The sequence below is a fragment of the Eremomyces bilateralis genome, assembly GCF_010015585.1.
Source record: "Eremomyces bilateralis CBS 781.70 unplaced genomic scaffold P152scaffold_11, whole genome shotgun sequence".
Lineage (NCBI taxonomy): Eukaryota > Fungi > Ascomycota > Dothideomycetes > Eremomycetales > Eremomycetaceae > Eremomyces > Eremomyces bilateralis.
The window spans coordinates 490,737-515,560 of record NW_022985077.1 but is presented as its reverse complement, the minus strand read 5'-3'; the positions used below and the strand labels follow the sequence as shown (position 1 = coordinate 515,560).

General features: G+C 51.1%; 9 protein-coding genes across 9 annotated transcripts; 7 read left to right on the top strand and 2 right to left on the bottom strand.

Moving 5' to 3' along the window:
• Positions 1-2,776: 2,776 nt before the first annotated feature.
• Positions 2,777-5,303, top strand: P152DRAFT_482602 (uncharacterized protein; the record flags this gene model as incomplete). The annotated part of the gene is made up of 5 exons (XM_033681898.1): positions 2,777-3,154; positions 3,207-3,853; positions 3,916-4,222; positions 4,285-4,544; positions 4,612-5,303. 5 exons carry the CDS (start codon positions 2,777-2,779, stop codon positions 5,057-5,059), a joined length of 2,040 nt encoding a protein of 679 aa, XP_033533688.1. The 3' UTR covers positions 5,060-5,303.
• An 810-nt stretch (positions 5,304-6,113) lies between these two features.
• P152DRAFT_474285 (uncharacterized protein) lies at positions 6,114-6,832 on the top strand (the record flags this gene model as incomplete). Its single annotated transcript, XM_033681311.1, has 3 exons — positions 6,114-6,191; positions 6,267-6,461; positions 6,518-6,832. 3 exons carry the CDS (start codon positions 6,114-6,116, stop codon positions 6,830-6,832), a joined length of 588 nt encoding a protein of 195 aa, XP_033533687.1.
• A 97-nt stretch (positions 6,833-6,929) lies between these two features.
• P152DRAFT_43495 (uncharacterized protein) lies at positions 6,930-7,623 on the top strand. Its single transcript, XM_033677507.1, has one exon. The coding sequence runs from the start codon at positions 7,083-7,085 to the stop codon at positions 7,443-7,445; it is 363 nt and encodes a 120-aa protein (XP_033533686.1). The 5' UTR covers positions 6,930-7,082; the 3' UTR covers positions 7,446-7,623.
• A 336-nt stretch (positions 7,624-7,959) lies between these two features.
• On the bottom strand, positions 7,960-9,108 carry P152DRAFT_381005 (acyl-CoA N-acyltransferase; the record flags this gene model as incomplete). Its single annotated transcript, XM_033675726.1, has 3 exons — positions 7,960-8,195; positions 8,325-8,586; positions 9,007-9,108. Coding segments are annotated over 3 exons (600 nt in total), but the record flags the coding sequence as incomplete, so codon positions are not given.
• Positions 9,109-10,814: 1,706 nt separating this feature from the next.
• Positions 10,815-11,489, top strand: P152DRAFT_398346 (uncharacterized protein; the record flags this gene model as incomplete). Its single annotated transcript, XM_033676458.1, has 1 exon — positions 10,815-11,489. A coding segment is annotated over one exon (675 nt), but the record flags the coding sequence as incomplete, so codon positions are not given.
• A 3,128-nt stretch (positions 11,490-14,617) lies between these two features.
• P152DRAFT_459005 (arf GTPase-activating protein) lies at positions 14,618-16,598 on the bottom strand. The gene is made up of 5 exons (XM_033679592.1): positions 16,435-16,598; positions 16,234-16,369; positions 15,999-16,182; positions 14,906-15,951; positions 14,618-14,818 (listed from the first exon to the last, which is right to left on the bottom strand). Exons 1-5 carry the CDS (start codon positions 16,501-16,503, stop codon positions 14,790-14,792), a joined length of 1,464 nt encoding a protein of 487 aa, XP_033533683.1. The 5' UTR covers positions 16,504-16,598; the 3' UTR covers positions 14,618-14,789.
• A 941-nt stretch (positions 16,599-17,539) lies between these two features.
• Positions 17,540-20,243, top strand: P152DRAFT_43296 (MFS general substrate transporter). Its single transcript, XM_033677451.1, has 3 exons — positions 17,540-18,442; positions 18,500-19,451; positions 19,504-20,243. The coding sequence occupies exons 1-3, from the start codon at positions 17,888-17,890 to the stop codon at positions 19,836-19,838; spliced, it is 1,842 nt and encodes a 613-aa protein (XP_033533682.1). The 5' UTR covers positions 17,540-17,887; the 3' UTR covers positions 19,839-20,243.
• A 1,219-nt stretch (positions 20,244-21,462) lies between these two features.
• On the top strand, positions 21,463-21,837 carry P152DRAFT_449835 (uncharacterized protein; the record flags this gene model as incomplete). The annotated part of the gene is made up of 2 exons (XM_033678131.1): positions 21,463-21,560; positions 21,606-21,837. The coding sequence occupies 2 exons, from the start codon at positions 21,463-21,465 to the stop codon at positions 21,835-21,837; spliced, it is 330 nt and encodes a 109-aa protein (XP_033533681.1).
• Positions 21,838-23,376: 1,539 nt separating this feature from the next.
• P152DRAFT_43247 (uncharacterized protein) lies at positions 23,377-23,927 on the top strand. Its single transcript, XM_033677439.1, has one exon. It carries the CDS (start codon positions 23,446-23,448, stop codon positions 23,707-23,709), a length of 264 nt encoding a protein of 87 aa, XP_033533680.1. The 5' UTR covers positions 23,377-23,445; the 3' UTR covers positions 23,710-23,927.
• The last annotated feature ends 897 nt before the right edge of the window (positions 23,928-24,824 follow it).

Below are 24,824 nucleotides of genomic sequence, written 5' to 3'. Positions count from 1 at the left end.
TGGTTCAGTTAAAGCTGATCTGAGTTTAGTATCGTAGATGGGGGTATAGAGGAGATGAGTGTGGTAGAGAGTTTCCCACTAATCCAGTCCAGTCTGAGTTAGGTTTAGTTTTGTAGGCATGGAAAGATGATGACAAGGATAGGATGGTTGTATCAGCGAGGTTCCACTGATTCAGTCAAATCTGAACTGTGTTTAGTATTGTAGATGTAGAAAGATGAGGAAGAATGGGCTGAAGCAAGGAGTTTGCCGGGATGAATAAGGGCATTGAATAGAGTGCCATAAGCCCTTATCATATCGGTCCGTGTTAGGGGGAAGGCATGAGCCGTCGTTGAATGCCAGTTATATCATACCTCTTTGACTGGCGAGTTCATTTCAGCTACCCTGCTATTCCTCCTCACTATTAGCGCCTTCTTCAAACTCGTCCTCATCAGCAAGAACAAGAGGATCATGGTGGTCAATAGATGGTTATGTTGGTCATTAACGCAAGATGCAGAATATACTGCAGAATAGGACGTAAAGAGAGGATCATCAGGCTCAGGCCGGAGCAGATCATCCACACAACGAAAAGGGTGATAGAGCATCAGTTTGACTCGACGCTAGTCCTCGTGAATATCACTTATATCTGAATGTCGAGGGAAGTAATTCAATTCGTGCTCCTTCGATTAGCAGCATAAAGCAGCTGCTCCTTCTCCCATGAATTAAAGACGATTATAATTTTCTACAGGAATGATCTCTTCTAGACGTCACGAGTTGACCTCGAAGTCCCTTTGCACGGAACAAATACTCAAACAAATAACTGACAGCATAACGCAGAGGGAAACAGCAAGACTCAGAACTATTAGTATATGAACATTACGTACTCCACCAGCGAGTGGTCAACACAAGCGAGCGGTCAGCCCTAGCCAAACCAAATCACTTCAATTACAGATATCTCCACAACGCCCTAATTATATGAAATTCCGATAGAAAAACTAATCTGTAGTAACTGGACGACCTAGAGGACATGTTTCAACCCGATGTCCTGGCTCACGGGTGTTTCGTGGTTAGGTTTGACTGCTCGCTTGTATTGAACACTTCCTTGCGGAGTATATTATTTCAGGAGTCAACGAAGACTTTTACTGTAGAGAAATACGCATGATGGAAATGAAAATGGATCGTGCATCGAGACGGATTTTATGCTCCCTAAGCAAACGTCTACAATCGTCAAGCCGCGTCATGGCCGTTTGCTACCCACAAGGGTAGGGATTGAGGGACCCGTGCCAATGAAAGCAAACAGAAGAACATGGCGACTCCAACCAGGGTACTAGAGGAGCTTTATTAAACAATAGTAACGGGGTAGTTGGAGGGATATCATAGACATCGTTCACCACCGGCAGTCGGTAGAGGACATCGATTCTCTTTGGGCTAAACAGTTGGAGGACATTGTCAAAGGCCAAGTGGGTTCCATACTTCCATTACAGAAATAGCATTTCCCGTTATAAAACATCGCTGTCTAGAATATAGAATGGATTATAACAATGCGACACGTCAGCTGCAGCGTATGGAGGATTGGCGAAATAGACAACTCTATCTAATTGTCTGCCGTAGAGGTATAGTTATCCATATGGCGGTTTGTTTTGTTTCGTTGGTTGTCAGGGAGACTTGGCGAATCCCCTTCGCGGATTCCCTCACACGGCCTACTGACACATACCTCCTGTGGTAGCCTGGCAATCTTTTTCTGCGGCCGTGTCTCTCGATTGCCAGACACATAATAAATCTATTTTGATACATTGCTCTACTACGTTAGTGGGAGGTCGGTGGGATGAGGCCGAAAAGCTGTCTGTGCAAGTATCCATAATGAAGACGATTTATGTTCCGGGGGTGATTATCCCTGCTCCTGGTAGGGCAATCCAAATGAGCTCATTTGAAATTAAATGATGGTTTAATGATGAGGCTCAAGGAACGTACCAGTAGTAGGCCCGTGCACTGCTGAGTCATCATGCTGAGTCATCCAGCTCTTCTCCTTCATGAAGATTGAAGCTAGATACATACACGTCCATTCCTGTTATGGTTTGGTCATTTGAGCGATGAAGGTGTCGATTACAAGACTTATACAGCTAGAAAGAGCTATATAAGAACAGGTAGGATCCCCAAATGCCTACGTTAGTGCCTCAGGCACTAACATTTAGGTAATGCTATACCTAATTAGGCTAGTATTTATGAGGCCTTTTATGAGCGCTAGGGCCAAATCGGGTTAGATTTCATGAAGACTTTATGAGGATGTCGAGCCCTAGCTCCTGGTACGTCGCTGACTCATCTGGTAGCGTCCTCTAAACCGAGGATGATCCAGGCAGTCAGCGACGAACCAGGGGCGCGGGCCGCGGATAGGCAGTATCCAGAGACGCTGACCAGCAGCTGGCCCCGTCACAACAACACACCAACGTCTCTCATTCATATTGAACAAATTCATTATTGGAGCGCTGCCTGGAGCGCTGCCTGTAACGGAGTCACCCATCGTTAAGCAGATCAGGTAGCGTAGTATTGCATATCTAATGGACTCCTGAACCCAGCATGGGTTGCTGCGAGCCTGGTCTACGTGCACTGTATAAATACGGCACGACAATGCGCGTATGTCAACACAGATAACTAGAAGAGGGCTGTTGGGCTTCTCTTTCCGTAAAACCCAGACGCGCTCCAATTCGATCGTCTCGATTTTTCGCCGTCGGCCCTTGTCTGTCAAAGACCACGATCTCGAAGGAGCCTAGCAAACACGTCGCCTATTCGCAGTCTATCGGCCATGTCAGACTATCCAGGACTCGGTCTTCCATTGCGGTACGACCCCCAAGAGAACTATGGCCACTATCCCATCGGTGCCCATGGTGGCTGTTGGGGGGCCGACTCTAACATGCTTCCGATCCGAGAGCTCGCTATGATGAGCATCATGGATCGCCTCACCGACAAAGAAGACTGGCAAAAGAAAGTCTTTGATGATGAAATTGTGTCAAAATGGCGCGACGAGGCGCTGGCCATTCCCGATGAGCAATTCTGCAAGCTAGCAATCAGTGACAAGTCTCAATACTGGGATGCGGACGGCAACCTCAGTGTGCGGGACAACCTGATTTCCGATTATGTGGAGCCCTTGAAAGGCATTATGACAACGAATACTTTCGATTGCGTATGTTCCATGCTTCATATCTTAGGCTATGCCCTGATTCTGAACTCCAAAGTGCGTCGAAGAACTCCGAAGCAAAGCCAGGTACTACGAAAAATCAGGCCTTATCCCTACACTCGATGCATGCGCGTCTGTGGCGAAATCAGACAAGATCGTTTCGTCTGAGCTACACGAGGCTCTATATAGGGCTTTCGAGACGCTTAGAAAGGATCAGGCATCGGCACCTGACTGGCATCCCAATTCCAACGACATGGTCCAGAATCTGGTGCACCCGTCGATGTATCCCTTGGTCTACGGTCGCAGCAGAGGTTTGAAAGAGGAAGTTGTTGGTGTTGTTGACGCTATCGCAAAATGGGCGGGTAAAGGCAACATCATCCCAAAGGATGATTGGAGCCCTGACCCACAGCGAGATAGATCCCGTTATGGTGTTGGATCTGGAAAGGTGCCGCCTCAGTATTGGTCCGACACATTCCAGTGGCTGCCTGCGAATGTTGCTTTTCAAGAGGACGGCGCGGTCAAATTTACCAGCTACATCAACAACCTCCACCCAAACAGGTACCCGGAGATCTACAGCACAATCGAGAAACTGATTGAGACCGCACTTCCAGCCTGGGACCAATGCCTCGCTCTTGCTGCCGATTATGAAAAGAGAGACGGTGCTGGACGACTCAAGCCCCGGTTTCCATACCCTGACAACCCAGAGTAAGCAGTCCTTCCACTTTAGTTCAAGCCAGCAGGTTATGTCATGTACTTACCTACTGCAGTGACGAGAACGAAGAGAATTGGGACCCATCAGATTCGCTAGAAGTCGCCGAGGTAGAGGTAAACTGGGGGGAAGTAGGAAGACGATACGAATACGATCCTGAGTGGGACGACGAGATCCAGAAAAAGTGGGAGTTGTTGCGTAAACCGGTCATTCCCGATGCTTCGTTTGAAGATGTCGATTATGCGCCAGCACCAGGAAAATGCCTTGCAGAGAAGTTTGCAAAGTCCGGCCTTCAAGTCATTGTCAAGATGGCTTCCATTGAACTCACGCCTGACAAGCCTGAATTTCCAGCGGGTGGATGGCATGTGAGTTCCGCCTCACAATCAAAACCCCCAGGAGAATGGATTCTTGCTGATACTCACCCTAGATTGAAGGGCAGATGAACGAACATATTTGCGCTACGGCGCTCTACTACCTTGATAGCGAGAACATCTCGGCCAGCAACCTCTCGTTCCGCATGCAGACATCAGCCTATATGAACGACGAAATTAGCGTAGGACAGGACGCCTACCATTGGTTGGAACAGGTATATGGAACTGGTCTCGGTGGAAGCAGCTCCCCTTGTCTGCAGAATTATGGCAATGTTGAGACGCGCCAAGGGAGATTGCTTGCGTTCCCAAACGTCTTGTGAGTAGGCATCTTTCACCCATAATTTTCATTTGTCAAAATCCGAACCACTGACCCCTGGGAACAGCCAACATCGAGTTTCCCCTTTCCGTTTGGAGGACCCAACTAAACCCGGTCACCGACGGTTCATTGCACTCTGGCTCATCGACCCCACTCAGCGCATCATTTCGACTGCCAACGTCCCTCCGCAGCAAATGGACTGGTGGCTGGACTCCATCGTCGGAAACACGACGGAAGCTCGCGATGCAGCCTTGTCCAAGCTCCCAGCTGAGCTCGTGGCTCTAATGAAAGACAAGGGCCTGGACGCAAACATACCCGCAACATCTACGGGGACACTCCCCCCGGAGCTGATGGAAATGGTGCGCGAATATTTCCACGTCGACGCAGAAACAATACCTATGGGGTTGGAAGAAGCGAAGGAGCACCGAATCAAGCTCATGGAGGCTCGCAGTGCGTTTGTCAAGACGGCCGAAGCGGGATGGCAGCAGCATTCGTACAGCTTCTGTGAGCATTGAGCTGTGGATTTCTCATTGCCATGCATGGATGAGCAGCTCCATAGACGCCATCACCATGTTTAAGAAGAGTTCTGGGAAGCGCACGTTGTTGTGTGAATGAGAAGCATGGAATGGGAACCGGATCTTTTCTTGTTCTACCCTCTCGAAGAAGGAACCCATTTACCCTCTTTCTAAAATTCTCGTTTGTCCTCTCCCGCTTGGTCTTGCCTCTTTCTAATTATATCGAGCCGTACTTAGCGAGCCGAAACTTGGTTCTGGTTCCGTAAATTATAATGCGAGATGAGTGATATATAAAGGTGGTACTACGGATTGACTGATTACCTGCCGGGCCTGCCTAAGACGGAATTGACATTAATTTAACCATTAAGGGTTCGAACAGATCCCTAGAGCTCTACCCCTGGACGAGCGGATCCGGCTGCTATAGATCATCAATACCATCAAAAACAGAGAAGTATTCATCAACCAAGCCACCATGAAACCACCCTTAAATCAGGATGGAACCAAGGGACATGTCGACAAAACGATGTGGTTCGAAAACTTAGAGATCTCGATCACTGCCAATGGTTTGGAGTCTAAGCCGAGACTCCTGACAGATCTCATCCAATCAGACGCACCGCGATTACGAACTCCAAGGCATGGCGTGAGTTGATCACCACGAGATATCATCTCGAAATTAGGTGTGTTTCGAATGTGGCTTGATGAGAATGAATCAACAATGAGCATTTGGGGTTGATAGCATCGCATGCATGGAATGATGTTGCCTAGAAATGTCGTTGTCTGGACTTGACACCTATTGCATGCATCCCAACTTACCAATCCCGTATCAAAAGCTTCAGCAGATGGGGTGTAGCTGTCGGATTGATGATTAATCTGAAAATCAAGAGCTTGGAAGACGCCTGCGAAGTTGGGGTCGAAGTAGTTTGGAAAATCCAATTGAATTGCGTCTATAAATGCCCAAGTCATATGGTACTCGCTCCTCGCCTTTAGGATTCCGATCACCATTGCGCTGATTTTCGGGATATACTTCAACTACCAGCCAAAAGATCGAAAAGCCATGCCTGGCCCAGTGGATAAATTGTGGGTCGAGTCCCCCATTCCACTTGTGCATACTCCTCAGTATGAGACGAAAAGGGTATGCTATCCCCCAATCCATCCATCCTGCCTAAGAACCACCCCCTATCACCTCCCGTCCACTAACCCCACCCAGAACGACATCTTCACCACCGGTGCCTCGCACATGGCCCTCCTCCACAACGCCATCCTCCGCGGCTTCAACAGCATCTACAACCAAGCCCCCTCCCTCCCCCGCACCCACCACGCCCCCTTCATCGGCTACGCCACCGCCTGGACTGCCCTCGTCATCTCCCACCACGACGCCGAGGAATCCGACCTCTTCCCCGCCGTCGAGTCCCTCCTCGGCAAACCCGGCTACTTCGACGCGACCGCGATGAACACAAGGCGTTCGTCGCTGGCGTCGTGGATATGGCGGACTATCTTGCTACCACCGCACGCTACCCCGCGTCCTTCTCGGGCGCCACCCTCCGCGCGAAAATGGACGCGTTCCGCGCGCTGTTTCAAGAACACTTCCACGCGGAGATCGCGACGATCGCGGCGCTGTCGACAGAGGGGGCGGGAGATCCGGAGGCGGGTGAGGGGCGGGCGTCCGAGCAGTGGGGGAAGCGAAGCGTGACGCGGGCGGGGTGGACGGATGTGTTTGTATTTTTGGTGCTGCATATGGATCGGGAGTGGGAGGAGGGGATGTGGGGGAATTGACCGCCGATTCCTGGGGTGGTGAAGAAGGGGTTAGTGGGGGGGTGTATGCTGAGGCATTGGGGGTGGTGGGGGTTTGCGGGGTCGGATATTGGGGGGAATGTGGTGGCGATGAGGAGGTGGGTGTAGATTGGGGGAGGGACGAAGGCAGTATGGTTTTAGGTTGATTTCATTGGCTTCTTGCGGGAGTTTTGGAATGAATCTCTAATCAGGAAAAGGGGATTTACTTCTTTAGGATTTGGGGCGTGCATTTATGGACGAAATGCTCTGTAATAGCAGCAGATTGATCATATTGGACTACTACTATTCCAATGAGACCAAGATCCTCAACGAACGACGAAACGAGACGGATGACGGAATCAACCTTTTCATTTGCTTCTCATCACGGCACGTATGCAACCATATTGATAGCAATATATACAAGTCAGTGATGCCTCGAGTTTGCTGTGCACCCGATAGTAAAACGGCCAAATCTCCCAATATATTCATGCTAGTATCTAGTCCGTTGTTGAATAGGACCACCGTAAAACGTTTTGCGTCGATCCGTCGCGTGAGAATCGGTACCATACTCTCCCATGACCACAAAAGTACCGGCGCATCCACGGTTCTGCGGTAAGAATACTCTACCCATTCACGTAAGGGGTTAAAAGGGATCGGGTGGTTGAGCAATGCCCAGCGAATGTTCTGGAGCTTGAGCAACTTGTCCGTATCGCTTGACTCGCTGAATACCTGTCCGGACGGATTTGCTGACACTGGCGGCAACCCCCTCCGCTACGATGTGATGACACTCGTGGGATTGAGACGGTATGTCCTGCATCGCTCAGGGTCATATCAAACCACTACCAACAGCACCTAGACCTCCACGGAATTAGATGAATACCCTTGCGAGGGCGACTGGTTCGGTCTTCGAGTGTCAAGGCGGAGGTGGCCGTCTTCGTCGATTTCAAACATGTGGTCGTCATCCTCATCTTCATCATCCTCGTCTTCGGAGTCGTCGTTTTGGGATCGGAGGGGCTTGACCTGCATAGCGTCAGCATCCAGGAGAATGCAAGGTTCGAATTTACTGGCATGGGTGAACAGAACATGAAATATTGCTGATAAGAAGATGGACGCAAATTGGTGGGATTCCGTACCAGATCATTCCACGCCTGCCCGCCAAATGTCGCCTTACTCGGCCCACAATTGTGAAACCCTTGCCTCACATAGAAGTCGACCAGTCGATCGTAAGTAAGCAAGGCAATCCGATCCGCCAGGCCGCTGCTCTCGATGCGCTGGCAGTACGCCCCGAGAAGCATCTCCCCGAGCCTTCCACGTTGGTACTGGGGTAGGATCGATAAGCTATGGATGGCGACGGTGCGACCGAGTTCTTGATGCCCGATGGCTTTTGGTTGGTCGGGAACCGCAGCTTGATCGCCCTCGCTTGTGCCCGATGCATCGGTTGCAGGGTTTGTCGCGTGGTCGGTCTCGGTTACAGGCGTGGTGCCATTTGCGTTACCTGGGTGGTGGGACGACGGCACGTTGCTGGTGGAGCGGCGTTGCCAGTCGAGGTCAATGGCCATGTCTTCGTCATGGATGGTGTCATTGCAGGTTTTCGTTGCGATTACGTGGCCAATAAGGACGGACGTGCGTGCCGGATGGAAAGAATCGGCCGGTCGTGATGTCTCGAAGGTGATTGGAGGATCGTCAATGGTAGTCAGAGTAGAGGAACTGAAGAGTCCTAAGCAAATGTTTCCGGCTTTCGTGAGTCGGTACTCAAACTAGCATTTCCATGTCAGTTCAGTGCCATGTCCATACGCTACTCCAGAATCAAAAGAAATACGGACAAACTATAGAGTTCCGTTTAACGCCAAAACGACACCACTCCATTTCTTCTCCGGGTTTGCTTTCGGTGTAGCTGTTGAATTCGACTAGGTCTGCCAAGTTGGCATATGAAATGCCGCCGCAGGACCATGGAAAGCGGCAAGGGATGGTGTGACGAGAGTCCACGGGAATGCGGTGAAACAACCTGATGCCGGGCTGATTGATATGGCGGTAGACTCGGGCAACTAACTTCGAATGAAGAATTCCAAAAGAAACGAAAAAACGGTTTCAAAAAAAGGTTTCAAAAAATGACAAGACGAGTCAAAGGTACGGAAGTGGCGGGAGGAGCGAAAGGAGACTTTTATAGGGCGGCATACTTTCTCTCTACTGCACCGTTCAGTCGGTGGGAAGGCTGCCTCTTCCAGCTTCACGCAGCTCTCAATGTCGGACAGAGTTAACGCTTGTACGTAGGGATGCAAGGCTAATGCCCATGGAGCCAGATTGCATTTTAAACCACGTTGGTGACCATCGTGGTCCGATTCGGTATCGACGTCTGCATGCTGGTCAGCTGCTACACGATGCGTGGAATTGGTTGGATTTGGGCACGATTTGGTGGGAAGTCAGGACATGCAAGGATGGAACCAATAATAGTTACCTTCGAAATCTTCATCGCCGTCATCGGTCACGGCATCCTCGCCCGAATCCGCTTCCGACTCACGTTCGAGGGGAGAGCCTATCTCATGTGCGGTGTTGGGTGGATGCTCTAATGTGAGACTGTGATCCGAAGCATCGACAGTCTTATCTGGATCATCTGGATTGTTGCGCAGCATCCTAGATATGCAGGATTGAGCCGCCTAGAGGCTGACTTGGGTAATACTAAGCTGTACGAAGGTGAATGAGCTGGGCATGGAGGGGAAGTGAATCAACAATGAGCTGGACGGGCTAATCAATGAACGAATTGAAGTGGGGAATGACAGCAGGGCCGTGCAAAAGGATTCACCAAGGGATGGAATAGGGATGGTTTTCCAAATTCACATTGCTGACCTGAGAAAGTCCCCCGTCCATGGAATATGAAGATTTCAAGGTGAATGGAATCCGTCGACTTCGCATGTCATCGATATGAAATCCGAATGTCTGGTGGATCCCTTGGAGGCTTGCTGCCCGAGGTGTCAATTGCAGAGATTATGTAATACAGTGATGCCTGAAGATGGGATGAGGCCGCAAGGTTACAAGACACACCAAGAGGCAACCCCATCGTCGCCTTGAAGCCTCAGGTTCACTACCTCTAAATCGCAGCTCCAGTTCCTTCGGCTGTCAACGTCATGCCATATTTGGATACGAGTTTGGACATGTTCACATGGTAATATATACACGTTTAATGAATTTAGGATCTTCCCTAGTTTCCTACTTATCATTTAAATCAAGCTTCCCCCTTTCTCCTCCCCCGAAGCGGAAATCCGATCCATCTGTCCCCCAACTCCCTGCTGCACCCCGCGCTGAGGCTCCAATCCCTACGTGTACCATCCCATCCCGCTTCGTCATTGGAGTCCTCCCTCGCCGCATGTGTTGTGCTTTCACGCATACCACGGCTTGTAGCAGGCCCTTCGCTCCAGCATCACTGCATCCTCTCATTGTTGCCATAGCGAGCCAAACCCTCACGCTGTCCGCTCTTTCGCTATTTCAATCGTGGATTCCTCCCCCCTCCGCTTGATTAATAACCCACCAGGCTTCGAGGCCGCCGCATCCCCATCTTCCACTTCCATCTGCATCCACCAGTTTCCAACGCGATCCACGGGCGAACATCCACCGTCATCCCGGATTGTTCTTCTTCCAACCTACCGCATATATCCCCTCCCTTGCGCCGGTCCATCCTGCGAAACCCGGACCACCACGCGAAGTCTCACTAGCCACGAGCCCCGTTCTCGAACTCCGCTTTCCCGCGTAACATTCTTGCACCTTTTCAGAAACACCTGCATAAAACGCAAGGAACGCCACTTTCGCAATGTGAGTTTTCCCTTCCTTCGTCCCCCTCAGTCGAGAACAGTTCGAGTAGTCCTTCCCACCGTTCCGGTCCTCCAACCATCAGGAACGGTGGATATGTCCCTCGCCAGATCCGTCACTTGTGCGACTTCAGAAATACTGACTAGTGGGGTGGCCGCGTCGGCCTTAATCCCTATGTTAATACAGGCCTCGCATCACTATAAGCATACAAGCTCCCAATGAGTCCACGGACTCGGATCTCTTGACACTCGACCTGCCGCTAGAGCTGACCGTGGCGGACCTGAAAGCCTCCGTTCAGGCCGAGACCAACTTCCCCGCATCATCGCAGCAGTTCTTCCATAATGGACAGACGTTGAGTCCGGATACGAAGACCCTCGAACAGGCCGGGATCAAAGATGGCGAGATGCTCGCAATGCTCGTAAGCGGGCCGGAGACCGCGACGAACCAGGCACAGCGGCAGCAAAGAGTAGGAGGTGGACAAATGGGGCAAGTAGGACGTCGACGAAGAGAACCGGCAGCGCACGAGATTGAGAGGCAACGGTTAGGGCTCTTGGCAAATCCCACGCAATTGGCGCAGATCCGCGAGGCGAGACCCGACCTTGTCAACGCGATCAACGACCCGGTCCAATTCCGAGATATGTGGTTACAGATGGCGGGAGAGGAGGAAGAGCGAGAAAGGGAGCGCCAGGCGCAACTTCAGCTTCTCAATGAGGATCCGTTCAACATTGACGCGCAGATGAAGATCGAGGAGATCATCCGACAGGAGCGAGTGATTGAGAACTTACAACATGCCTACGAACATAACCCTGAAGGTAACCTACTTCCTATTATCCATCTATGCTTCGTTTCGACCAACTAACCTCCCCAGTCTTTGCCCGCGTCACCATGCTCTACATTCAAGCCTCCGTCAACAACCACCCTGTCAAAGCCTTCGTCGACTCCGGCGCCCAAGCCACAATCATGTCCCCCTCCTGCGCCGAAGCCTGCGGCATCATGCGCCTCATCGACCGCCGCTACTCCGGTATCGCGAAAGGCGTCGGCACCGCCCGCATCCTCGGCCGTGTGCACTCCGCCGAGATCAAGATCGGAAACGTCGTCATGCCATGCGCCTTCACCGTCATGGAAGGCAAAGACGTTGATCTGCTGTTCGGCCTCGACATGCTGAAGCGGTACCAGGCGTGCATCGATCTGAAGCGCGGCATGCTCGTGCTGGAGAACACTGAGGTGCCGTTCTTACCCGAGGGCGAGATCCCGCAGTTCGGGACCGAGGCTGCCGAGCCGACCGTCCCCGGCCCGAATGGCACGGAGATTGGTGCGAAGAGCGGCGCTGTGCGCCCGGCGGGGGAAGTTTCGGCGTCGGCGTCCGCGCAGGCTGTCGGCGCGCCGGAATCGTCCACCGACGCGCCACCCGACACGAACTTCCGAGGGCACGGCCAGGTGCTCGGCGCCACGGCACAGTCGTCCGGATCGTCGTCCAACACCCCTGTGTCGACGGCTAGTTCACCGAACTTCGCCGAAACTGCGGTGCAGCAGTTGATAACGCTTGGGTTCTCGAGGGCGGAGGCGCTGCATGCGTTGGAGGCCTGTGATGGGAGCGTGGAGCACGCGATTCATCTCCTCTTTGGGAATTAAGGCTGTGGGATTCGCGAAAGCGGGCGATGGCCATCGGGTCACGATATCTACCTTTCAGCAGGTATCCGGAGATCCACTCCAATCCGCTACCGCAGTGGCTGTGGGCTTTTCAACGAGCACTTGAGCATAACTACAGCATGCATGGATTACGCCACTTACATCTTTTCTTTTCGAGGCCATAGCGGGGACACGGGAATGGATTTCGTCTACATCTTCGTCACGGGAGGGCGGCATTTGCGCGAATTTGGGTCTCACTCGTTTTCATGGGAAGGGGAAAGCGGATAGCATCATTAGGATGGGTAGGTACCATGCAACAAAGTTCAATACAGTGGGTTCGAGATACAGTTTCAAAGGGGTGGTCCGCCGGTATCACGGTGCACGATCGACTTGAGGTGTTGAGTCGCTTGGAGCCAAGGTAAAACTGTTTCATACTCATCGTCACTGGTTGCGAGCCAAGGTTCACCGCCCCAGTGAACAAAGGCGGATGACCTCCCGGACCGCCATGTGTTGGGCGCCACTGGCGCTGCTACTACTAGAGCAGAATGTCATCGTTGTTGTGTAATGTCCGTCGCCATGGGTGCTTGACGCGTGGTTCGCTGAAACTGGTGCCGCAGATGCCGTAGAGCGGCTGGCATCCCATGCCGCAGTATACATCGGTTGAACCGCTGGTTTCGATCACGCGGGTCAGTACCGTCCACAGTAGTGCGTGGACTCCCTATATCCGCGTCCAGAGTGGACGAGCGAGCCAGAAGAGCCAAAAAGAGAGATGATGGCTACTTACCACCAGCTATCGATACTACAACCAAAACCCCCCCGGGCCGGGAGTGGAGTTCCGGAGACACATCTAGCTATTGTTGCCCGGACCACATCGCCCGTTCGAGGTGACGCCCCGCTGGCCGTCGGGGTCGCGCTATTGCTGAGACGCTTGGGCTGGCCCAGTCGCCGTAGTCGGGCTGGCAGCCGCTGCCACAGTAGTCGGGGGTGTTGCCGCCGGGTGATGGGTCAGTGGGGTTTTGTGGATTGTGGGGATGTGAGAGGCGTACCAGAAGCCGCTACTGGAGCAGCAGAAGTTGCCGTCTGGGACAGCATTTTGAATGTCTGATTGGGCAGAGTTCATTATGCCTGAGGAATGTGATAATAATTCTGGAGGACGATGGAATACGTGTGGTAGGGGCTCACAGACCGCGTTACGAGAACCCCTGAGTGAACGACGATAGTTGGCAAAAGGGTATTAAGGAAATTAGATGGAGTAATTCTAGAATGTCGGTATTCAACTATTTATCCATGCATCACTGATGGAGCATGATGTTGTGAGTTTCCATCTTGGTGCTCTAGAATGCATTTTGTATGACCACTTTCGTCTCGCAGAACCACCTTGCTCGAAGTTATTGACCTCTGGGCTAGGAAATCAATACACGATCGATTTCCCCGTGAATCTGCTTTGATGTATGGTGAGTGGCTTGGGGAGAGGGGAACTGAGAGAGAGACTGCGTGAGACGAGCGGTTGAGCCGTACATACGGTAGTTATCCATGTGAAGCTTAGTTTCCAAGGCCTTACAATACGATAAGTTAGTAAGACATACTTCCACCGTCTGACTTTTTCCGGCCCCGCCGGGGTGGCGGAAGGACGGAGGCCTTCAGGTTCGGTGCCTGCAGGAGTCCTGTCAAGTCATGTGGCTACCTAACAATTCACCTTCATCACCTGCATTAATTCTCCTTTCCATGTCCCCTATCTTCGATATGAATGCTAAAAGCGCCATGAGGGTTCAGCTGAGTTGCTAAAGCCCGTACTTAACAGAAGTTAGGCAATCATGGCCATATTCTAGGTGGCGCAGTCAGCTCTGCATACACACACAACACCCAGTAGACCGAACAATCTCTGTGATACAAGCAATCCTCAAAGCTCTGGCAACATGTCTTCAAAGGAAACCCCGAGGCGACGGTAGTTGGTGAAGAGCTCGATCATGTCACTGGACGTACTTATAACTATCTGTGCCCCATCAAGCCTAGTTGTGGGCAAAACAGCGCACATGTGGTATCCGTGCGCGTATTGTCGCAGACCAGGAGGTAGTCCATGTGGAAGAGTAGATGCACGTAGGTGGAAGTGGGAGGTGGGGACGGGGTGGAGCAAGGCGTAGGTGTATGAGAATAGGGGGAGGGAAGAGGGGGTTAATATGGAGAAGTGGACGAAGACGATTCTCGGAATGGAGTCAAGGAGATGGGAGGAAGTATCAAGGACAGTGAGAGACAGGTGAGACGTTAAGGGCCTGGCGATGGCGAAGGGCGGCCCATATCGCGGGGGAAAGTGGGTGTACGTAGGTGTTAGACGAGAAATTGCAGAAGGGGGTGCACCGGTGGCTTTGAAAATATGCGCATTTTCCTAGGTATTGCTAATGCTATCCGACACCAACCGAGCAAGAAACGCGCCGGGAATAGCAATTGAACATACTGCTAGCTGAGCCACTGGACCGTCTCATGATATTCATCGACCATTCATTGAAGACGAGTTGTGCATCGTCAGACCTACCTAACCATTCAGATAGTCCCTAATCGCGCCTATTGACCGATTAGCCAAGACGAACCGAAAAAACACCCCCGATCCCCAAACTACGCGAAGCGCGGTATACGATTATAGATACATACCTTGCAACTGCTTCGCTCCCTCACCCACCAACGCCGTCAAATTATCCAAGTCATCCCCCGCCGTCATACCGAACTTCCGCACGAAATCCTTCGCTGCTGACTCCAGGTCACCATACTCCCCATCCTCCTCCATATCCTCTTCCGGCCGCCCGAAGTACGCGTTCGACGAGATGCTCGTCGCACCCTCGAACCCCTGCAGCCGCCCTTTCGCCTCCGCCTGCGCCGACGGATCGAACGCGTTGCGCCCGAAGAACTCGTCTGACGAGATGCCCTTTTGCACGCCGAATTTCTGGCGTGCGTAGGTTTCGTCGTTCGCGGTGGTGGCGCTGGGCTTGGCGACGGCGCCGAAGCCGAAGCCCGGTTTCTTGGGGGCGGCGGCGCTGGAGGGGCCTGCGCCGACTTGTCCGAAGCCGAGGCGCGTGACGCCCATGCCGAGGCGGTCCATATCGTTGCTGGCACGGTCGCGGGGCTTGGCGGTGGTGCCGAAGCCGCCGGTCGGGGTGGGGCTTACGGGTGTGGGGCTAAGGATAGTTGATGGGGTTGCGGTCGCCGCGCTGGACGGGATGGGGGGAGTCTCCTCGTCGGGATCGTAGCCGAGCTTTGCGATCCGCTCGGCGTCCTCCTTGGCTTTCTTCTCTGCTTCTTCGAAGTCGAGAGCTTCGCTCGGGGCGATTTTCTTGGCCCCGAGCTTCTTCTTCCCGCCGAGGACCGTGCTCTTTCGTGTCGTCGTGCCGCTTGTGGTGGTAGATTTCCGGATCGCGGCGGATGTGACGGGTTGAGGGCGAGGAGATTGTGTGGCGGAGTCAGGAGTTGCAAGGGGTGATTTGGGACGAGTGGCACCGTTTCCGTTGGCATTGGGGTTGAGATATGGAGAGGCAGTGCGGCTGGTTCCAACAGGGGTACCGGTTCGTGAAGGCGGGTTGCTAGGCCGTTTGATGGTGGGTTTGTCCCAGGAGGAGAAGAAGTCGTCGTCGGGTTCTCCGGCTGGAGTGCTGGTGCCGGAGTTCGGATTAACAGCGTCATTGATTTCGACTTCGCCAGGGTTTCTGAGATATGTTAGAATCTCATAGTATATCCAAAGCATGGAACGTACTGTCTCTCATCTGCCTCTGCTCTCCGTTTGAGTTCCTCTTTGTATTTCGTCGCCGTATTCGACGTGTACTTCGTCTTTGAATCTTTGCTTGCAAGGGCGGCGGAGCCTCCATGAGTTTGGAAGTATCTCGTGGCTGATTCGTTCCCACCAACTTTCATCAGCCTCAGCTGATCCCACTGCCATACTAGATGGGTGTCAGTATCGGATGGACGCAATCCTTATTGTCGATCCTTACTATCAAGATTGGTCGACCGCACAAAGGAGATGTGCACACCGAGATTCCGGTGATTCGCAGAGCAGTCCAGACAGAGGTAAATGGCGAGGGGAACCGAAGTCCATGTTGGATTTTTGGTGCCGCAATCGAAGCAAACCTACAACAGCGATCAGTGACTGGTGCTTCCAAAATGTATGCCACATCGCCAGAAGGAGGGCTCACCCTGTTGGCCGGTTTGGCGCGTAGCTTCTCGAAGATCCGCTGAGACTGCGCCTTAGTTGCGGCGCTCATTGTGCTAGAGAGCTTTGACGACTGAGAAGAAACTCTGGAATGGGAATAAATGGAAAAGGATAAACAATGGCACGAGTACAATTGCGCTCATGATACGCCAAAAGGGAAGTTGGACGTTGGAGCTGGTGCATGCCAAGGCATTGGAGATGACTAAGGGGTGCTCTCACGTGAGTGACACTTAGCCTCTCCACGTGATGCCGGTCGAGGTCTCCTTTTCGTCTCCTTTCCATCCCCCCCGAAGACTTCAACATCCTCCGCGGCTAGATTACCACGATACCATGCACCATGCCATGCAAAAATGAAAGTTATTTGTTGGATAAAGGTCTCGCCGCTCTTCGAGCTCCTTCAAATGCCTAAGAAATGTTACTTTCCAGCCTCACCAGCCTTACCACCTGTGGACCCTATTAGTCGGTCACCAATCCCCCCCGGAATGACTGTCATCTTCGTCTACAGTTTATTTAATCCCGAATGTCCACCATAAATACAATTTGCCCCCATGTGTCGTGGATTTACAACGCTAACACCGTTCAACCGCACGCTAACTCCGGTGGTGCATGACGTCATTCCCCGAAGTGGTGCAAAATCCGGCTTACATCAAGTACATAACGACATCCTTGGACATCCTTCAACCATGCCGCTGATTCATGATGGAGTCGACGGACAAATGTGCTCGGATTTTAGGATTTGAGGCGGGATTAACTCATTAGCTCCTTTACATATCAAAACATTGACCTTCAGCCAAATACGATAACTACCTGTACGGAGTACTGAACATCCCTACCTCAGTGCGCATTTTGTCATCCTCGCCAAGCCGTGGAATCTCCTGCGACATTCGTCCCGATATGAAGCAATCGAGCAATATCTAGTTTCGCATTCCCATTTTCTTTTTCGGGCCCATTAAGGATCCATTTATGCCTGGCTATTCTTCCTATGATTGGTTCTCCCAATTAATAACTGCGTATGATTCATAAGCGTCTCGTATTGTCACGATGATGAGGCATTCCTAAGCGGGCCTTCAACCTCTCCCTTGTACTCTACCGCATTCGGTGAGTAGTTGGACGGTTGGAAATCATTCCTGCTCTATTCAGGTATCGGTTATCTCATATCGGTTCCACTACATGCAAAATCTATATATCATGACACTCGTCGCCGGTCTAAGTTCTGTCGTTATTTGGTCATCTACTGTCCTCTCGTTAGGCACCCTGATTTGGCGATATATATCCCCTAGCAGGCCTTCAAGGTTCGATTCGTTTTTAAAGAGTCTTGCAGCCAATCTCTATCGAATCCCGATCAAGTCTCTGCGTTTTTTGCCTTCTAGTTTCACTTTCATCTAGCTCGAAAAAACTTGGTCGATTGCGAAACATTCACAAGGGACTAACAAACGATGAGCGACCTCATCAGAGACGCCCCTATTGGGCAAATCATACGCTACCTTACCAAGAACAGAGTTCTCCAATACCCAGAAGAGCGCGCAGATTATATATTGCCAGAATCATACGACACAGCGTTCACCTCTAAAACACCAATCGAACCGGAGTCCACTCTCGACAACGAGAAGGCCCCGCAACCTGAAGACAAACTAGCAAGCGAAGAAGTCGAACCTCCAACAGATTCGGATCTCGAGAAGACCGATACCGCTTCAATTCTCAATGGCGAGCATTCAGTGCCCCTTGGCCGGATCCAGAGTTCGCTCAGTAGGGTGAGCACGCGAGAAGCGCCTGGAAGATCTCACACACGCGCCGAACTGGAGCACCAAATCACCAAGGCCACGATGGAGCGAGGGCCGACCCGAGATATCGTGCCGGAGCGCACGTCGGATGGGGCTATCCTCGTCGACTGGTATACGACAGATGATCCTGCAAATCCGCAGAATTGGAGCCTCAAGAAGAAGATGTTCGTCGCAAGTATTATCTATCTCTATACGCTTGCAGTATATATGGTGGGTCCACCCGACCATATCTAGATCGCTATGTGCAATTCCTAATTTCATTTACAGGGCAGCTCTATATTCACGGCCAGTTACAATGGCGTCATCGAAGAATTCGATGTCTCCGTTCAAAAAGTGTCACTGGGCCTGTCGATGTACGTCCTCGCCTACGGAATCGGTCCCATGATATTCTCCCCAATCAGCGAGATGCCCTCCGTTGGTCGTAACCCGCCGTACATGGTCAGTTTCCTGATCTTCGTCCTCATGCTCATCCCCGCTGCCCTCACCCGCAACTTCTCCGGACTCATCGCCGCACGGTTCTTCCAAGGCTTTTTCGGGTCTCCCTGCCTCGCGACAGGCGGCGCCAGTTTACAAGACATGTTCTCTTTCATGAAGATGCCGTATGTAATTTCTTTGTGGTCCTTGATAGCCACATGCGGTCCTTCTCTCGGTCCCATCATCGGGGGCTTCAGTGTCCCGGTCAAGGGCTGGCGATGGACCCAGTGGGAGTTACTCTGGCTGGCAGGGCCCATCTGTCTGGCCATGTTCCTCTTCCTCCCCGAGACCTCCACCCCCAACATCCTCTTCCGGCGTGCGGATCGGATCCGCGCTCTAACGGGAGAGAACCGGCTGAAAAGCCAGGGCGAGATTGACCAAGCGAAAATGACCGTGAACGATATCGTCATAGAGAGCCTTTGGCGACCGATGCAGCTCATGCTACTGGACCCTAGCATTGCATTTACTGCGGTCTACACTGCACTCATCTACGGTATCTACTACTCGTTCTTCGAGTCCTTTCCGCTGGTATACATGGGAATGTATGGCTTCAATCAAGGCCAGACGGGCCTTGTATTCCTCTCCATCCCCATCGGTACCCTTGTCGCCCTCATCGTCTACTGGTCCTACATATACTGGTTCGTCGAGCCCGAAATCCTCAAGAACGGCCTCGGTGCCCCCGAACACCGTCTAATCCCCGGGCTCTTCTCCGCTTTCCTCGTTCCCGCCGGCCTTTTCATCTTCGGTAAGTCCCACCTCCCATCCGTCCGTTAGAATCCGCTAACTCCCACATTCAGCGTGGACCTCCTCCCCTTCCATCCACTGGGTCGTTTCCGTCATCGGCGTCGGAATATTCACCGCCGGAATCCTCATCATCATCCAGTGCATCTTCGTGTACCTCCCCTTTTCCTACCCCCAGTACGCCGCATCGCTGTTCGCGGGGAACGACCTCGCCCGGTCGTCGCTCGCGGCGGGGTCGATCCATTTCTCCAGCCCGCTGTACCATAACCTGGGCATCGATCGCGGCGTCTCGTTGTTGGCGGGGCTGACCGTTGGGTGTGCTGCTGGAGTGTATATCCTTTATTTCTACGGAGCCACGTTGCGAGCGAAGAGCCAGTTCGCGGCGAAGTAAGAGTGCATTTTGCCAGGCGTTTTCGAAGCACCTGGGCAAGGAAAAGGACAAAAGGGATGCGGCGGTAAAATAGAGTACAAAATTGTCTTCCTAGAATAATATTTCGCGTTTGTATCACTACCATCAATGCTATAGATTGCAAGCTTTGAATTCTAAACCGCTGCGAGCTACACAACTGGGAGATCCTATGTCTTCAACTGAACTTCCCTATCATCCACTTCCCTTGCCTAGGTGTACAGCAATCCAGGGCATTCTAAGAACATCCTAGATTCTTCACTCTCTAGATACATCTATGAGAATCGCCCGTAAGAGGCGGAACTCGCCGGCCTATACGCGTAATCATGCACACTTCCATTATTAATCGAGTTGGTTCATACTTCATACATTAATATCCAATGTGGAGCCAGCTCAATCGCAGCTAGCAACCTTAAGCAGACAACTGCTCGGGTGGCAAGATTCGGCGAATTCGCAGCAGCCATCTACAGCCCCCATGGCACCAGAATATCGCATTTCAGCAGTCGATTCTGGACGTAAAGACAGGTTCGCTTTAGAGTTCCTTCGGGTTTATGAGTTCTCCGTGGAAATCTTTATTGTAGAGAACTCGGTTAGCATAAGGCATGGTTTAGCAGCACACCTTGGGTTAGAAGCGCCGTTGGCAAGCAAGCTGCCGACTGCACTCATGTGTGTTTAGTTATGAAAACCATAACTATCCATAACTATATATATCTCCCACTTCTGTTCTCTCGAATCCCCTTTTTTTCACAAATTAACTCCCCTCCTCGTTTCTTTAATGGTGTAGCCCTCCGCCCATGGTTGAGGCTTATATTTCTAGTCGGTGTGTTTTAACCCGAAACTGCCATCCTTCCTCTATATATAGCTAAGATGACCGAATGAGATATCGCCGCGTAGTATTTCCGCACGTGTGGAGTGATTGTAGAGTATTGCAAGTGGCAAGGTCCTCAAGATATTCTGTGACCCCAGTACGGTTTCTTGGCTGCGTATTAACATGCGCAAATATGCTCCTAGCAAGGAAACAGACGCGACAAGACCTGGGCAGCGAAACGCCTCATCACAGTTGGCTGAAGCTACCCTGGCATACCAGACGCCTCAAATGGTCATGAGCCATTGGGATTCTCTCCATTTCATATCTCAAACGCGTGTTGAAGCTGTACTCGACAAACATTGAGCATGAACCCAGCGTCATTTGTCAGTCGTTCTTTGTATTCTTTAATGCCGCAAGACCAGTTGTTCCCTCACCTTTGAGCTAGATCGACGCCACATCTCAACAAGGAGCGATTCCTTTGAGAGTTTCTCACGAAGCCATCCAGTCTTCATGCGTAGAGCTAGTTAGTTGCCAATTATATGATGGGGGGAAGAAATCCCCTCATAATATCCGCATTCAACGCCCACAATGCGATTTAATGTGGTTTCCTGGGTTTATCACCATGGAGCATGCCACTCCTGCAGCAATGGAAGTACTCTACCACCCTCACCAGGCAGCCTTGCTAACCCCAGAGGATTGTTATAAACGAACCGATTTTCCAAGTCTTTCTCTTGTATCCTTGTTCAAATTTTGATAGTTCATGTTGACTACGTCAAGAACAGTATTGCACTGGAAAACATCATGAAGCTACCATTTCTCGTCAGTCGACTTGCCCTCTTTCAACGATCCATTTCTCAGCACCTTGAGTCTCCATACTTTCCGGGCTATGGATTTGAGTGGTATGTACTGAAATGCGGGTTCGCTTGTTATAACTCTATCTCCAGCGCTCCACTGACATGTACGGCTGGGGATCATTCCGCTGGCCACTCTCATGGACCAGGACCCACATCACCAGAATGCCGCGCTGGCGACCTTCCCTTCTTGACAACTTTGGCTTACTGCATGAATTCGACATGCGATTCAGTCAAGGAGCCCACTTGGGAACGGGAAAGATTCTGGGCAATGAGGGTGACTGGCGACCCAGCTGGGGTCCCTAAGTGGCATGAAGCTACGTGAGGTTAAAGGCTAATGAGCTGCCTGGCGGAAAAAAACAAATTTAGTGAGGGGACGAATACCATAACTGGTTGTAAAGACCGCCCCTCCCATTTTTACTTTTGCACTGTCTTCTTTCTAGTCTTAGATGACTTTGATATTCAATACTATGACTTGTAGCCTGTGCATTTTTACATCACTGTCGGAACCCCCACGAAATCTATGCTATCAGCATAGCAAGAGGAATGCCTAGAAGCAGTACCCGGAAAACTGCGGACAACTGCAGAACACTGATAGAGAACACCCAAAAGCTGGGAACATATACCGTATGCTAGGTTCACTGGCCGCCCTAAACCACAGTCCATCTGGCGGCACTGAGAGTACAACCTGTGCCGACAAAAGAGCAAGGATCTTGCTCGAAAATATGAACAAGAGTGTAAGAGAGACACCCGCTTGATATACGCTGTGATAGACCAGTAATTAATTTGGTAGAACCAGGCCGTAAAGGTGTGCTGAGGGTGGGAAAGGCGAACGGCCCAGTTCAGCCTCGTTAGGCGTAGCTGTCCATGATAATAGCGCTTCGCGGCCTAGTCGTCTTCAATGATGCGGAAGTGGTGGATAAATATCGACCATTTGATCCGGTCGACGTCATCTGGAAGGAGATGAGATTCCTTCGCCAGGGTATAATCGAGACGATGTTGTATTAGAAATGCATAGGATCGCAAGAATCTCACTGCAATTGGCCGATCGAAGTTCGTGTTCACTGATTCAGCGCGAGTACTGTTGGAGTTTGCTTCCTCTCTCTCCGCCAAGGCAAGATGTCGCACACAAAGCCGCGATTTAGCAAGCGGATAAGGAGAGGCTTAACATGGACTTGTCGTACTCCCAAATAAGGTAAATATTGGGATCTTCAGACGGAACTATATTTTCGCCAGTAATCCTATGTCCATGGAGCGCATCGGTGTTCTGCTGAATTTCCTGGCGACTAACCTGAAGCGATGGTGGAGTTCATCCAGGAGCAGCGCCTTCAATTGAGCAGAAAGGTATGCATTAACTTCGGCAGGAGTACTGCAGCATATCAAGGCCCACAGCCACCGGTATAATCCAAGTTTATGGGTCGATACTGCAAATCTGGAGCGAGTGCGATCTAGTTTTGAAAACTGTGCTCGGGAGCTGAAGATTCCAGTAGAACGAATCGAAGCCCAAGGATTTGCTTGGATCGACTTAATCATAATCAAGGTCATATTACGGCGGCTGTCCAGCCGGGACGAGGCAGACGAGAGATGGCTGGTTATCTTCGACAATGCCGTAATTATGGCAAGTAATGGAATCAAGCACAAGGGTGAATGGATTTGATCATCCTATGAGATTAAGTAGCATGGCCGACCTCGGGACGGTATAGCGCAATTAGGGCATTTGGGTACGGAACGAACAATTGAATATTCAATTGGTAGAAATAAGCAAGAGGGTTCTTACGCCTGATCATCCCCATACATAGCTCTACATTCCAAACTGGCAGCAACGCTTTCGAGGCAAGCCGACAAATTGAACCAGGCCGAATAGGTGTAGTTGTCAGTGGTAGACCATTTCAAGGGTGTGCTCGGACTGGAGCATCGAGACACACTATCGAGCATGGCCGAGCTGGCGGTAGCCTGCCAGCATCGACACCGATGGGACCAATCGGCTGAGCTGTTGATACCATTGACGGAGATGAGCAAGACGGTATTTGGCCCAAAGCACCCGGACATTGTTTTGACGATGGAGAAGATTGCCATTGCCTGGGAATATCATGGTCGACTCGAGGATGCTATATATCTCATGGAGGAATGTGTAGAGCTAAAGAAACACATATACGGTGTTTGCCACAACACGCATGTCGCTTTAGCGTCTAGGTAGGCTCAGATGCGAGCAAAGCAAGACGGTTAGTTGGGATGAGCGTAGCAAAAGTTGGATTCGTCGCCGGTCGACATGGAATACTTCTGTTTGCCAAAACCTTGCGAGCAGCCATTTTTCAGAAATTGTCTCTCCGAGATACCCAGATGCAGCCTTGATTAACGAAATGTATGATTACGTAGCGTAGCGGAGCATTGTTAAAATCAGAACGAAGACAAATCTTCTAAAAGGGAGAAACTGTAATCGATTGTGGAGGGAGGTCTTGAAACCGAGTTCTTTGCTAAGTTCAGATAAATAGCGTAAAACAGTGTGATGACTTGATTAGTAGCAGGTTGGGAGAGCTAAGACGCATCTTTTTAGTTCTATTTGCGCGACAAACTTGGGACGTTGACTCAGATGATGGTTCTTTAGTAATACACTCTTTTGGTCTGCTCAGAGATTCATATCGGTTTTGTGCTGGGACTTAAGTATGATGATAATGAAACAAGGACAGTTGAAAAAAAAGAGACCTTTCCGAAGATAGTACCTAGTAGTGACCTCAAAATGAATGTTGGAGATATTGCAACACGAAATATCAGAGTAGCCAGAAATATATCCTGATCCACCTGCCCGTTTGTTCTGGATATGGGGATTTGAGATATGCGACTTTGAACCTGCCGCGTTGGAATAATCGATGAACCCTCAAATGATGATCTATTTAACCATCGGCTCATTCGTGGTCATCGTGAGGAGGCCTCAGCCTGTAATATAATCCTAGGATCGTGCATTAGAGGACTAGAATAATCCAGGGAATAGTACGGAATAAGGTCAGGTCTGTTCCTATTGCCCATATCCATTCCTTGGATTGCCTCCTTTATGGTCACTCCCACAAACATTAACGTTTCCAGACCCCCTCAATTCCTGTGTATCTGTGGGGTATGAAATAAGCCTGTCGCCACGGGAATGAGGCGAGGATGAAGTTAAGGATGAAGTTACGTGTAGACTGAGAGGTTGAAATCCCAACCCTTCATGGACTGTGCTGACTAAGGTATTATCATATCCATTGGAAGTTAGTACCGTAATAAAATACGCGTACTTTTGACTAGGTAATAGGCCGGAAACGCGTCCAGATACAGCGT

Excerpts from the sequence above, each read along its gene's own strand:
- P152DRAFT_43495 (XM_033677507.1), top strand. The coding sequence starts at position 7,083 with ATGGACGAAATGCTCTGTAATAGCAGCAGATTGATCATATTGGACTAC.
- P152DRAFT_459005 (XM_033679592.1), bottom strand. The coding sequence starts at position 16,503 with ATGAGCGCCGCAACTAAGGCGCAGTCTCAGCGGATCTTCGAGAAGCTA. Across the intron at positions 16,370-16,434 it reads GCGCCAAACCGGCCAACAGG|GTTTGCTTCGATTGCGGCAC; the intron begins GTGAGCCCTCCT and ends TCGCTGTTGTAG. Across the intron at positions 16,183-16,233 it reads GCGGTCGACCAATCTTGATA|TATGGCAGTGGGATCAGCTG; the intron begins GTAAGGATCGAC and ends ACACCCATCTAG.
- P152DRAFT_43296 (XM_033677451.1), top strand. The coding sequence starts at position 17,888 with ATGAGCGACCTCATCAGAGACGCCCCTATTGGGCAAATCATACGCTAC. Across the intron at positions 18,443-18,499 it reads ATACGCTTGCAGTATATATG|GGCAGCTCTATATTCACGGC; the intron begins GTGGGTCCACCC and ends TTTCATTTACAG. Across the intron at positions 19,452-19,503 it reads CGCCGGCCTTTTCATCTTCG|CGTGGACCTCCTCCCCTTCC; the intron begins GTAAGTCCCACC and ends TCCCACATTCAG.
- P152DRAFT_43247 (XM_033677439.1), top strand. The coding sequence starts at position 23,446 with ATGGCCGAGCTGGCGGTAGCCTGCCAGCATCGACACCGATGGGACCAA.